Genomic DNA, 14,328 nt, shown 5'->3' on the forward strand with positions numbered 1-14,328 from the left:
CTTCAGTTTATTTCAAACTTTGTTTCGCTGTACCTCAATAATCGTTTTAGCTTATCAGAAGATATCTGAGAGATTTTGAAATCACAATCGAAACCAGGAACACCAACACCCTAGCTAAATTAATAATTGCAACACCACTTCTCATTAACTTATTCACGATTTCCTGCACACAATCCTATCCCCCTGATTCCAGAAGGTAGCCCAGAACTGATCATAATAACCCACAAAAGAAGGCGCAAAACAAACATTGCATCTGCTGCAGCAATCCAATCATATCTCCAGATTGAAGCCGGTCTTATTCAGCACGAACATCAATAGGTCCTGCTGGTGGTGTCGCCCTTGCAGGTTCCCGAATAGTTAAACAAAAATGCAAAAATCAACTTCTTTTCATTTACCAAAGTGCTTTGAAGGCGCGAAGATTGGAAAAAAGAAGACAACAAAACTTGCACACGCCCCGCTCTTTTTGAGCCATAAGCAGCAGGCACACGATGGAAAGTGCAACAAGTCACATGGTTTTAGTACACCGAGCAACATAAACAAAGGAACAGTGGGTGTGGAGCTGAGATGAGTTGAATCGGAAACGAGAGTGATGGTGAGAAAGAGACAAACGGATCGGCTAGGGAAATGACTTCCCCTCTTTTCCAGTTTTGTGAGAGAAATGCGAGAGCACGTGGTCGCGAGAGAGAGCGAGAGCTGGTGTTGTGTGTAAACAAAGATAAAAGTGGGAAGGGGGTGGAGTTATGTGGATTATGGATGGGATAGTGGCTGAATTGGAAACTATCGCACGCAGTTTAGATTGAGTGTTCGGGAGAGAATAATAGAAATTTGGTTGTGAAGCGGAAGTCACAATCTATTGTGCTGTGAAAAATCGTGACAAAGGTGAATGGTCCCAGAGGGAGCGAACATTTGGCGGTTTGACAGCAGTACTAAAATGGATCTACTTTATCGACGGCGTTGTGTGCACGTGGTGCGGATGGTGAGAGCGCGTGGGCTGCGAGAGCGCGTGACAAGGCGGAGCCTACTGGGACTGAGTAAATTTGACTCCGGAGATATCCTTTTCAGACTGCTGGGAGTTGGCGCGCAGGGAATTAGTACAGGGAAATGTCTGTGGGATGGAGGTTAGAGTGAGAAGGTTAGCGCAATTCAGGAAGCTCAGAGGGATTGTAAATCCGGCACAGGATATACTCTCTTCGTTCATGTATCCGGTGTGTATACGCACCAATACAGCTGTAAGCCCCTTGATTCTCGGCACTCAACAGGGACACACGTGAAGCGGAGTGCTCTGCGTGTGGGAGTGAGCGAGCGGCTGGGATGTCGCACCGTCCCACTCTGGTGCGCTGGTGTGTCAGCTGAATGGATGGATGGAAAACTCAAAAGTTAACGTCAACCGGGGCCCCGATAGTGCTGCTACTGGTGTTCTGGTGCACAGCTCTCCGAAGCTGGATATGTATGTATGTCAGAGAACGGACATCGCGCGGTCGGTTCGCTACCATCAGCAGCAGCAGTGTAAAACTCCGATCGTAACTTTGCGTTGCTGATTTCAGTTGGGGTTTAGCAGTCACACGGGACGAACGTTTACACTCTCTGGAGATCTGTCCGGAACAGGAGGGAAACCGTTTAGAGCAAATCGGACACTGGAGACCGGCACCTGTGGTGTGTAAGTGCGATAGAAGAATAACGGCAAAGAAGAGTAGTGTGGCGACATCTGCGGTGTGTATCAATACAAGTGATTGGTGATTTATATGTGGTTTGGGGAAAAGTTTGGGTTCGATCCCAAGGCAGTTGTGTAAAGTGTCCATCACAGGAAACCGGAAGTGACAATCGTGTGTAAAGGTGTTTGCTATTCGATTGGCTACTGGAACGTGTCTATTGACGAATTGTAACTGAAGGCGTGATAAGTGAATGCTGTAGTTCAAAGACTTCAGCAAGTGATCGTAGCGTGACCCAGATATTCAGAAGTGTTTGTAAAGCCTACGTCTAGGCTCATCTACATTCAGGTTCCGGAACCTGAGTGTAGCCTCCTTTTTCTATAGAACGCGATCACAATAGTCGTCACGGTGTACGACAACGGACTAAAGCTGCGTTCGGACGAGACAGTGCCGGGCTTCAGCTCGGCATCGCCCTGGCCAACGCTCGAACTAGAATGGGGCCGCAAGCTGTACCCATCGTCGGTTCCGCGCGGGGCCGGTGGTATGATGTTTGGCCTTCCACCGACTGGGGCCGACATGAATCAACCCCGCGGCCCGATGACGTCACTCAAGGAGGAACCTCTAGGAGCTCGCGCCTGGATGCAGCCGGCTGTCGACACCTCAAAGTAAATATACCCTCAAAATCCGCATACCAACGACAAATCTGATTATCCCATACAATAATAACATAAAACAACGCACCGTACACTATCATCGACTTTAATTGTGCCAAAAATTTACGACCAGCATCGTAAATCATGTCCGCCACTTTCTCTCTCTTTCCTCTCGAAAAAAGCGGAAAGTTTTCACGCGGCTGGCCGGCCATGGGGCTCTATCAACAAAGCCATACGCCAGCCAAGGGCTGAAAGTCTCTCTAATAAAGACAAATCAATCAATCAATCAATCAACAAAGCCATAATTAAAAGCCGCCAAAAGATCGCAGCATCGCGATAAGCGAACCGCGACCGCGGAAGCTGTCATCGGTTGCAAATTATCCCACCACTAAAGTCAACCGCACGCGTGGCTGACCCGAGAGAATGGTGATAACACAGGAATTACTAAAATTGTTGCATCCTTTGGAGTTCACTCTAAAGAGAAAAGTGTCCATTATTTGTTTATCGATAAAATGCTTCTATCAGAACAATAATAATACTTAACCTCTTGTTTAGAATCTCCTTAGTTAGGAGAAGTGTAGGACAATAGATTTTGTTTGAATCAGCTCATTATGAACGTTAAAAGAGATTGCTTAAACTCACAGGTTGTTTCTTTAATTAGGATGGGAAAACTCAAGTGCGACATCTTTTATCATCTTACAGACGCTTTAAAAAAGTTTTGCGTAGTTTAATATTTTCACTGCCGTTCACAGCACAACTTACATTATGTTATTACTTGTCATTCGGATTATAGCCGCCGTTATCCGTGACTCGCACTGTTGGCGACTGCCATATTTCATACCCTGGGTGTAAATTGCACTCGGAAACATTCTAAAATCTAAAATCTCGCACAGGTTACATTATCACGCTAACGCCGCTCAGCACAAAAGTGCATAATTTCCAGACTACACCAAAAATGTGTAACCCTTGCACATTCACAAAATCAGCTCCTGTGTCCGCAAAATCGTTAAACTCGCAAAAATTTTTGTGCAGCAATCTAGCTAGGTTTACTAGTGACCTTGGAAAACAAAAAAATATCGACATTTCGCATCTAGACGAGTGTACGAGCTGTTTTTGAAATTGTGTAACTGTAACACATTTTTGTGTGGTCTGGAAATTATGCACTTATGAGTAGGGCTTACACATTTTAGTGCTGAGCGGTTTTACTGTGATGTTATGAGGTACGGCCGCCACGATAAGCATCCCGAGTGCAGTTTGATGCAGTTGTAAATTGTTTTCACGACACTCGAGTGACAAATTTGTGCCAGATATCGCCTGGTTAGGTACCTATGCGTGCTTGGCAGTAAATGATGCTCCCGTGCTGGGATGGGATGTGGGGAAAAATCGGGGTTAACCGCGAGTTTCCTTTTTTTTCTGTGCGGAGTTTCACTGATAGTGTGCGGATGAATGGGGGATGATATCAACGACGACGATGATGATGGTGGGTGATGATGACGATTGTGATACGGTTTTGGAGTAGAAGTGGTGGTGTTAAGCGATTGCCATTATCAGTGACCCGCGGGCGATTGGAGCTTACGAAAGTTATTCGTGTTTGGGAGTTTTTATTGATCATGAGGATTTATGTAACGAAAAAGGCAAGATTATGTGTTTTTTTTTCTATGTTACTCATAATTAGTGTTGAACTTGAATATTCTAACTAGATGTGGTGAAAAAGAGAACCAATATTTATATTCTTCTTAAACGGCTAAGCAATTACCATTTCCATTTTCATAGTTGCGCAACACAAAGCTAATCAGTGTCTAGAATCAGTGGAAGAAATAGTGACAAATATTAACATTCCTTTTGCATCACGTTAGGAACAGCCTGCTGACATAGTGTACAGTTTGGGTAAAATTACCCAGAAGGAGGGTTTAGAAAAGGGCTACGAAAATAATTGGTGTAAGTGACCATTTTGTCGATTTTGAGCTGAGCATGGCAAAAAATTCTTCAGATTTCAAGCTTTCAGGAACTTTTTTAATATTGTTTTACGATGATTAGAAAAATTGCAATAAATCGGAGAAAATTGGATCAATTTTGAAACTTCATACATTTTGTATGGGATAAAAAATTGTTGAAAAACTTTAAATTTTATATACTCTAGAGTAGGTTTTTGTCGCTTACACTCCTTTGGTTCTAACCCTCTAGATTAGAGTGTCCATATCCCAGCCAATTTTCTTGTCCCGGGATTCGGGACAAAATACTCAGCTAATCCCGGGAAATCCCGGGATCCCGGGATTTTTTTTTAAATTTCAATAAAAACCTAGAAATTAGTTTTGTTTTGCTCTTGTGCAGTTCAAATATTATTATTTATTTAACACATTTATATTTTGTTTTCATTATAAGCCATTCTATCCAATTATTGTACAATGTAATGAACCATTATTCTATGTAAAAAATCATCTATAAAGAGAAATAAAGGATCAATGTTAAGTTCACCAAGAAATGTCTGTTTTCAACCCTGTAGTAGCTAATTTATTGCAAGTTAATTTGCTACAAATATCTTATATTTTGGTTGGAAAATCATCATAATCCGTCTAATATCGCTACGGATGATGTTTGTATTTTTGGTGCATTGTAAAAAAACGCATCTGTTCAACCTCATTGCAATTTTAGGGAATCTTTTGAACTCATAGTTTTATGAATATTTCAATACAGAAGTTTGGCTTTTTTTTGCAATTGCGGTTTTTGAATAATTTTAAAGACGTTGTACTCGTTTTTGAGATTCATGAATTCTCTTCTAAAAAATCGGATAATTCACATAATATAGTACAAGTTTGGACTCAGGTTTCCAAACATTACAATGTAATATAATATTTGGGTCACGTCCAGTTAGTTCTTACCGCCACTGAATAAACCAGTATAATTGAAAATTTAATTTTAAGGCATAATATAAAACCAAGGGCCCATATAGCCACAGCTGCAAAGGCGTGGGTATCCAGCATAACCATGCTGGGGGTGACGGGTTCGATTCCCAGCCGGTCCAGGGTCTTTTCCTAAAGGAAATTTACTTGACTTCCTTGGACATAGAGTATCTTCGTGCCTGCCACACGATATACACATGCAAAATGGTCATTGGCAAAGGAAGCTCTCAGTTAATAACTGTGGAAGTGCTCATAGAACACTAAGCTGAGAAGCAGGCTTTGTCCCAGTGAGGACGTTACGCCAAGAAGAGATTGAGATAAAACCAAATTTGTCGTGAATGTTTTCTTAAGTATAACCTAGTGTCCAAAGCCCAATGGGTAGTATGTGAGAAAACCGATAAAATTCCAAAAGTGAAAACAAGGTTTTGCTTGGGTATTTGACAGTTTTAGCTACGAATGATCTTCATTCCGGGAATCCCGGGATTGTCGGGATTTCTAAAATTATATCCCGGGATTCGGGAAATCCCGAAATCATTCAAATCCCGGGAATTCTTGTCCCGGGACGTCCCGGGAAGGACACTCTACCTAGATTAATTCACCATCTCGATGTACCAACTAATTGACAAGACACTCAATTTTATGTAGAACACTTGACATAGAACTGTAATACCAATTAACTCCCTGAAGAAGACCAAAAAAGTGGTCATAAAGTTCGGCAAAATCAAATAAAATCGTTTGATTTCCTCGAGACTGCTTTGCCGTTTCCGTAGCATTATTATTGCACTCAGTCGAACTCTCCTAATCCATTCCCAATATTTATATAGCAATCATTGATGCACAATTAGTCTCATAGCATGTCTTGAAAATCAAAAAAAAAAATATATCTATTTTTGTTAAATAATTATATCCCAGCTGCGTCCCATGATACAATTTAAAAAGAATGAAAATATGTTCACGTTTACGCGCTGCGTGACCCATTGTACGCCTAAAGATGGTTCAACAAGTACTCCCATTTTATCAGTTTGTTGGTGATGCGATTCGTTCATACATCCCAAGCTGAAGGAGACAATATTCGAGTAAATTTTAGTGAAACTTATTGAAAATTTTCAGACAGATTTATCGAGTGAATCTCGGTAGAAAATCGGGAAGTCTATTAGAAGAACTGTGTAGCACAATCCCTTCAAATACTTCTATCGCCACATATCAAAAATATCGACTCCATATTCAAGCAAACTCTAAAATCACTTGCCCAATAACAGATCTCACATTTTGATGGTTTAGCCGCAGACAGACGTTCAAGTTTGACTCAGCAGCTTGTGTAAAAAACATGGCCGCCACAAATTGCCGAGTGGCAATCAGCGAACAGATGGCGTTAGCGACGTTCATATTCAATCGCTGCCGCACATGTGCGTTGCGACCAGCAACTGTCACCACGGTCGTCTTCCAGTCGGATGGCGGGAAAAGACCACACGTGTTGCACGCTAATAATGTTTCCACATAATTTGTGCAGAGTAAATGACTTTTATTTAATGTCTAAAATCTTTTGCACAAATTAGCGCAGGAGTCTTGTAAAATATGTTACACATTATAACTTTTATTTTACATAGATTTGCTTGAATAAAACTGCATTTGGATGAACTTCACTTGCATTGGGAAATCTTTGTAAATGTGACGCAAATGTAGGAATGATTTTGACAGTGTTTGTTTTGATTTTATTTTTCGGTGGGTGGTGAATTGGGTGGTAAGTAAGCGGCTGGAAGCACGTGGTTTCTCAAACTGTCAACTGCACTGTGGCAATCGGTTGCCTAGGTGTCGCTAGTGAAAATTTACATAGAAAATTTGAATAAATTTGTTCGAGCTAGAACGTCTGTCTGCGGTTTAGCGTTAGCGTTGGCGTATTTACGATATACTTCGTAGATTGGGCACTGACAACTTTGGCGTTCCTTTGGATACTCATGTGCGGACTACTTGGGAACAAAGCTAGAGAGTTAACCTTGGTCCAACCTCAAGCAAGAATACCAAAAGCAGGGTTGTGAAATGTCACGGAAATGTCATGGAAAAAATGTCATGACATTTTCCAGTTCTCCACTGGAAATTTCCATCCGCAAACACAAAACTTCAATAATACTGTTTAGTTATATGCTACGATAACGATATATTCGATAAATATTCCTCACCAGAGGCAGTGAAAAATGCAAATAACCAAATGACATTTTTGAAATTTTCCAACCCTGACCAGAGTTGCGCAATATCAGTCTTGTCAAGTGACTACTGATATTTCACCATCGTCACTATCACTCCAGGCCGTTCAATATCAAAACGACAATGACAGGTAACGACATGATATTGACCCGCACTCTAGATCACAATCATTGCAACTGTTGTGATATTATAGTGGTTTTCGCCAAAACTCAAACTTTTTTGTGACCAACATGCAAAACTTGTTATTTTGTATCACGTACTAAAATATCATCTTGGTAAATGTTCATTTTGATTTTTAAACGAATTTTAAAGATGGCCTATCAGTGATTTCCACACACCATCACAGTCAGTCCAGTTCTGATGGAACAAGGAAAGTGACGGTGACTGAATAGCGCGCACGGTGATTTGGATCGCAATCGGCCTATCAAAATCAGCGATTTACTTACCATTGATAGTGATAGGGTGAAACTCTGACCCTGACCAAAAGCATGAATGTCACTATTACGCAGAAATTATAAATAAAATAAATCATCAAAAAGTTACCCAACTTCGACAATAATCCTTGCCTTTATAGAACTTCCGTAAAAATAGAAAGTGTGAAAGTGTTTATGATGAAAAATGACTTAAAAAAGGATTCATCTGACCATACAGCGGTACTACAATTCTAAAAACTTGGAAACGCATCTCAATTTTTAAGACAAATAGTTTACAGAAGCTGAATACATGGGCACCTTAGACTTATTTGAACTTTCCAAAAAACCGAAAAGAACACAATAAATTTAAGAAACTTGTTGTTTTTTTAGTTTGAGTCATAGGTAACGCAAGGTTTTCAAAATCTATGAAATAGATTTATTTAAATGAAATGTTTTTATTTAAAAAGTCAGGCCAGTCAGTCAGTTAGTCAGTCTTATGCAAAAAAATGACGTATTTTTAGAAAATACATGCTGGGGGATTGCCAAATTCTATGAAAATCAAAAGTAGGTCGCAAGCTGAAAAAGTTTGAGAACTCCTGGTTTGGAGGTTTTGAAGTTTAAAAAATTTCATTTTAAATGATTCATTTTAAATGAAATCAACGTGAATTTTGAAAATTCTCAACTGAGGGATCAAAATAAAATTTATTTTGGTGAATGATACTTTTTCACTCATTCATTCGTTTTTCTGCCAATGGCAATTTTCACAGAGAAGTAAAATTAGACCTTAACTCCCGATAAAAGTTCCAATTGTTACAAAACTTGGGTAAGTAATTGATTGGAATACTAAACATCTGTTCCATATGTTCATTAAGTCGAATTTTGCGTTTGTTAACAGAAATTGTTTATTTTACGATGTGCAAGACATTCAGCTGACAATGAATGTGGCAAAACACGAATGAAAAAATAAAAATGTCAATTTTTATTTTGAATCTTCAAATTCTTACACTCTATTTTCCACATTGATGACCCACGAAATTCATGAAATTTTGCCGCGTATTTTCATTATCCTCAGCAATGAAATACTGTCAAATACTCCCTTCGAACTGTATTACCATATAGTTGGAACTACAGAAATTCTTTTGCAGAGTCGTGAAACTTAACCCTATAAGATCCTAAGATGTCTGTCTGGGTCATATTGACCCCAACATCCTACTAGGGTTAAACATAATTTGGAAGGCGATTCTTTTTGATTCGCAGTTTTGGGAATTCGGGTTTTTAATTTATGTATTTTTTTTTATTTTTAAACACTTTGGTTCCTTGCCTAATGTGATGCTATTTGAGCAAAACTTTGAATAACTGAGTTGTTTAAGTTGCAAGAAATGGAGAAAACAACAACCCCAAAAGTTTTTCTAAAAAAGCATCAAATTAGGCAAAAATCAACATACCACCGTTCTTCACACCATTTCATTGCAGAAACGGAAAATTCTCACCATACAAATTCAGCTCATAACAACAAATCTAATACTTCACCGATTGTGCCCTATTGAACCGTGATTATAATTTCAAACTTTTGTTGAAGTAGAAGTTCACACTGTTTGTTTTATTTTTGCCTTTCTCGTACACTAAGTGTACTGGAAAGGCTATATGTTCACTCCAAAGATGACTTTTTGATAGAAGGCCCGGAGGGTCGAGTCACATATACCAATCAACTCAGCTCGACGAATTGAGGTGATGTCTGTGTGTGTGTATGTATGTGTGTGTGTGTGTGTATGTGTGTGTGTGAGTATGTGTGTGTACAAAATAAACTCACATCACTTTTTGGCAGTAAACCTCAACCGATTTTTATGACCGACGGTTCATTCGACGCGGAATCTGGTCCCATTGTTTCCTATTGAGAATGGTTCGGATCGGTTCAGCCGTTCCGGAGTTATGGCCATTTAGGTGTTCCGGATCGGTACCCCAGGGAGGGGCCAGATATGAAAATGCTACAAAACCATGCATGCGACATATCAGACCGCGGCTTTTTCGATAACCTGACGAACGGAAAGCAGGAAAATACTCTCAGTCCATATCTGAACCTGTAGTATTCCGGAATCGGTTCCGGATGTCCCGCCGGAGGTTGCCAAATATAAAAGTGAGCCAAATCCATGCATGCGACACATCAAATAGCGGCTTTTTCGATAACCTGATGAACAGTGAGCAGGAAAATAGCCTTTGACCAAGCAGAGACTACTGGTAGTGTTCCAGAACCGGTTCCGGGTGCTCCGCCAGAAGTGGCCAGACATAAAATTGAACCAAACCCATGTATGCGACACATCAAATCGCGTCTCTATTGATAACCTCATGAACGGTTAACAATAAAATGGAATCAGACTATATATAGGAAAACCAGTAGTATTCCGGAACCGGTTCCGTGTGTCTCGCCGGAAGTGGTCAAATATAGATGGGAACCAAACCCATGCATGCGGCACATTAAATAGCAGCTTTTTCGATAACCTGAAGAACGGTAAGCAGGAAAATAGCTTTAGATCACAGCAAAGACTACCGGTAGTGTTCCGGAACCGGATCCGTGTGTCCCGCCGGAAGTGGTCAAATGTAGATAGGAAACAAAACCATGCATACGACACATTAAATTGCAGCTTTTCCGATAACCTGAAGAACGGTAAGCAGCAAAATAGCCTTTAATCACAGCAGAGACTACCGGTTGTGTTCCGGAATCCCGCCGGAAGTGGTCCAATATAAAAGTGAACCAAACCCTTGACCAAACCCATGCATGCGGCACATCAAATAGCGGCTTTTTCGATAACCTGGTGAACAGTAAGCAGGAAAATAACCAGCAGAGACTACCGGTAAGTGCTGTAGAACCAGTTCCGTATGTCCCGCCGGAAGTGGTCAAATGTAAAAGTGAACCAAATCCATGCATGCAACACATCAAATCGCGGCTCTTTAGATAACCTGATAAACGGTTAGCACTAAAATGGTTTCAAACCATATTTGAGACAACCAGTAGTATTCCGGAACCGGTTCCGGGTGTCTTGCTGGAAGTGGTCAAATGCATATAAGAGCCAACCCGGATAAAAAATTACCATTCTTATCATGGTAAATATTATTAACAAATGACTGGTTTTATTGTTCACAATAAAACACATAGTAGATATATTGTTACTTTTTACAATAGAAATCAAGCCCATATAGTTCGTACAATAAGTGAACATTAGCTTTATTAGTGACTGATTGATTCGATTGTTTTTCAATAGTTCTATAATAATTTAAAGTTACTATCAGTAAGAATTAATTTAAGTTGTTTTTAGATAGTTGCAAAAGTGCCTGCAAAGTTCTCATGGACTTTTTATTAAAAAAGAGTTTATTTCTCAATTACACTTAAAAACAATTTGTAACAAATGAATAACAATAAGTATTATTGTTGCTTGGATCATGTTTGTATAATCAAATACAAAATCACTTGACACATTTTTTATAGTTTTCGTTTTAAATTTGAGTACAGTAGATGTTTCGGTTATGGAATGTTATTCGCTAAAACTGACAGACGTCAAGCCGTGTTGGCAGAGGAAGCTCTCAATGAATAACTGAGGAAGTACTTATAGAAAACTAGCTGAAAAGCAGGTTTAGCCAAGTGAGGATGTTAAGACAAGAAAAAGATGAACAATGATTTTTCTAATGTTTTCCAATAAATTAAAGGAATCTAGTAAATAGTAAACTGCCATTGATAACAATACAAATACAATTAGTTTAATGGGGTCAATTGAACCGATGTTAAAATAAACATGCAATAATATTTGTTGTTATGTAAACAGATTTCGCCTTTGAAAAACCAGAGAATTCATATTTCTCGCTAACATTTTTCCCCAGCATTTACAGATGCTAATGGCCACATGAATTGTGAACGATTTATGGTATGAATCATACGACCTGAGGTCTGACTTGTGATATTTGGCAGTTATTTGAAAAGATTGAAGATAGATCTTATCAACAGCTGCCAAGCAATACATACCAGACAGACATCAGAGTGTTTGATTCTTATCCTAAAATGTGCATATCATTCTGGCGGCCGTTAGTGCTCGTAAATGCTGGATATAAATGTTAGCGGAAAATATAAATTCTATGGAATTTCAAAAGCGAAAACTGCTTACAAACAACAACAAATATTATTGTATTTTTATTGTAACAACGATGCATTTGACGCCATTCAATTAATTGTATTTGTATTGTAAGAACAATGAAAAAACATTAAGATATATTGTTTTCTTTTGAAAATTGCTCCAAAAATGTCTCATAAAAACACAATATGTTCTATTGTTTTTCGCAAAAAAGTGTATGAAAATTTTCTCAAAATTTTATGGTTAAGATACATAACGATCATCATTTTTTATTGTAAAAGTGCCATTTACCATTCGCCGAATGGTATAGAACAATAGGGGTGATTGTGAGTGTGCTGTGTAAATTACAATACGTTTAATGGTGAATATTTTTCGAAAAAATGGTGTTGTAACAATAAAATTTATCGTATTTTTATGATATTTTTTATCAGGGAAACCCATGCATGCGACATATCAAACCACGGCTTTTTCGATAAATTGATGAACAGTTTACAAAAAAAAAATAGTCACATTAGAGACGACCGGTAGAACCCGTTTTGTATGTCCCGCCAGAATGACCAAAATGTAAAATGGATCAAATACATGCATGTACATCAATTTTCGGCTTTTCAGAAAACCTTTTGAACAGTTAGCAAGAGACTCTGCCCATAATCGCATAGTTGACGTAACCACCATTGACAATGTCAGCACTCACAAGCTAATATCTATCAAATGTGCATAATTGTGACCAGTTTTATTCAATAGAGCACAAGATCTAATCACTAGCTAGATATCAACGTAAAAAAATCATAAACTTTTCATTAATCATTGTTAAAATTTCAAAAGTTTGCTGAAAACTACAGTGGCGCTTACGTCAACTATGTGATTATGAGCAGTAGACTAGTCTCAGACTATATTTGAGATAATAGATACAGTATTGGAACCGCTTCCGGGTATCTTACAGGAAGTGGTAAAAACAGTGAAAATAATCAATGCAAGCGATAAATATGTGTAAGAGAACAAAATCTTGACCAAGATCTTGACAAAACCGATGCAGGCTCATCAAATCACATCTTCTCATATTCCTGGGGTGTAAATATACAGTAGAATGGGATTCCATGAGAACATTGAAATTTAATCGCATCAACCTCGAGCAAAGTTTTTCAATCCTCTTTTGCGTCTAAAATTGCTGCGCAAAATTTTGATCCGACTGATTGCTCCTCGCGCTCTGTGATATGGTTTTAATTTGAATTGGATTCAGTACGAAAAATTTCATTTGCTTCCATTTTTTGGTTATTTTTTTTTTTTGAATGATAATAAAATATAGCCTGAAGTGTGCAGGAAAAAGTTTATCGAAGACTGTTAAGTGATTTTTGGTTGTAAAATAAACTATATTTAAGCTTGTTATTATAAATAAATTATTCACAGGATTCAGAATGCTTACGTCGAGGGAAAAATCATGAGTACATATTCGACGAGAAAGGCACTATCACCACTAGGTGGATTAATCCGGGTTTTTAAACTTGTGTTTAATTTTTTGGATTTTATTTGAATAATCATAGAGCCCCATTTAAATTCATTGACCATAAAAAGTTTAAGTAAAGCTGTGTTCATTTAGAATCCGGCATGACAAAATGACGTATATCTTAGGGATGGAATATCAAACATAAAAGGTGAAGCCCTCAAAACAAAGGTTACACAGCGTAACAAAAATTAACTTTTTGTCTGTCTCAAGAGCAAACTTATGTGTCTCCGAAGGATTTTGGGCCGCTGAATCCGAATTCGGGCTCAGATTTGCTCTAACACGTCACAATTTTGAGCTATACCTCAATTTATAGGGCAAAATATGCGATTTTGGGCTTTTTTGGCTGCAAGCCATTAAGCAAGGAAATATTTTTTTTAAGCAATCAAAAGGTTTATTGGTCAATTAACATCTAAATTAACGATTAATGCAAAATACTTCGTTTTACAAAATCGAATTTGATAGTTTTAAGCGATTTATGTTAGGTACGATATTTCCCATACAAGTCACCCTCCAAAAGTTGCATGCAAGTTTTCATACTAACATAAAATGCTTAAATCTATCAAATTTGATTAGGTAAAACGAAATATTTTGCATGAGTCATTAATTTAGATGTTAATTGAACAATTAAGCTTTTGATTGCTTAAAAAAAATATTTCCTTACTTAATGGCTTGCAGTCAAAAAAGCCCAAAATCGCATATTTTGCCCTATAAATTGAGGTATAGCTCGAAATTGTGACGTGTTAGAGCAAATCTGAGCCCGGATTCGGATTCAGCGGCCCAAAATCCTTCAGAGACACATTAGTTTGCTCTTGAGACAAAAAAATGTTGCGCTGTGTTATTTATTGTACTTTCATGAAAAAATATCATTGAAATTTTTTATTTTTATTTT

General features: G+C 38.4%; 1 protein-coding gene across 6 annotated transcripts in view; it reads left to right on the forward strand.

Annotated features, from left to right (window-relative positions):
- The first annotated feature begins 421 nt into the window (after nucleotides 1-421).
- LOC109621530 (transcription factor collier) overlaps nucleotides 422-14,328 on the forward strand; it is a 409,396-nt gene continuing 395,489 nt past the window's right edge. For 4 of the 6 annotated variants that reach the window (XM_062855901.1, XM_062855897.1, XM_062855898.1 and 1 more), the window contains exon 1: nucleotides 423-2,314. In XM_062855901.1, coding sequence (XP_062711885.1) covers nucleotides 2,193-2,314 — 122 coding nt within the window. In that variant the 5' untranslated portion in view covers nucleotides 423-2,192. Of the gene's footprint in view, nucleotides 2,315-14,328 lie in introns of all 6 variants that reach the window. The other 2 variants (XM_062855902.1, XM_062855900.1) reach the window with 2 other exon arrangements.

This window comes from Aedes albopictus, chromosome 3 (genome assembly GCF_035046485.1).
Source record: "Aedes albopictus strain Foshan chromosome 3, AalbF5, whole genome shotgun sequence".
Classification (NCBI taxonomy): Eukaryota; Metazoa; Arthropoda; class Insecta; order Diptera; family Culicidae; genus Aedes; species Aedes albopictus.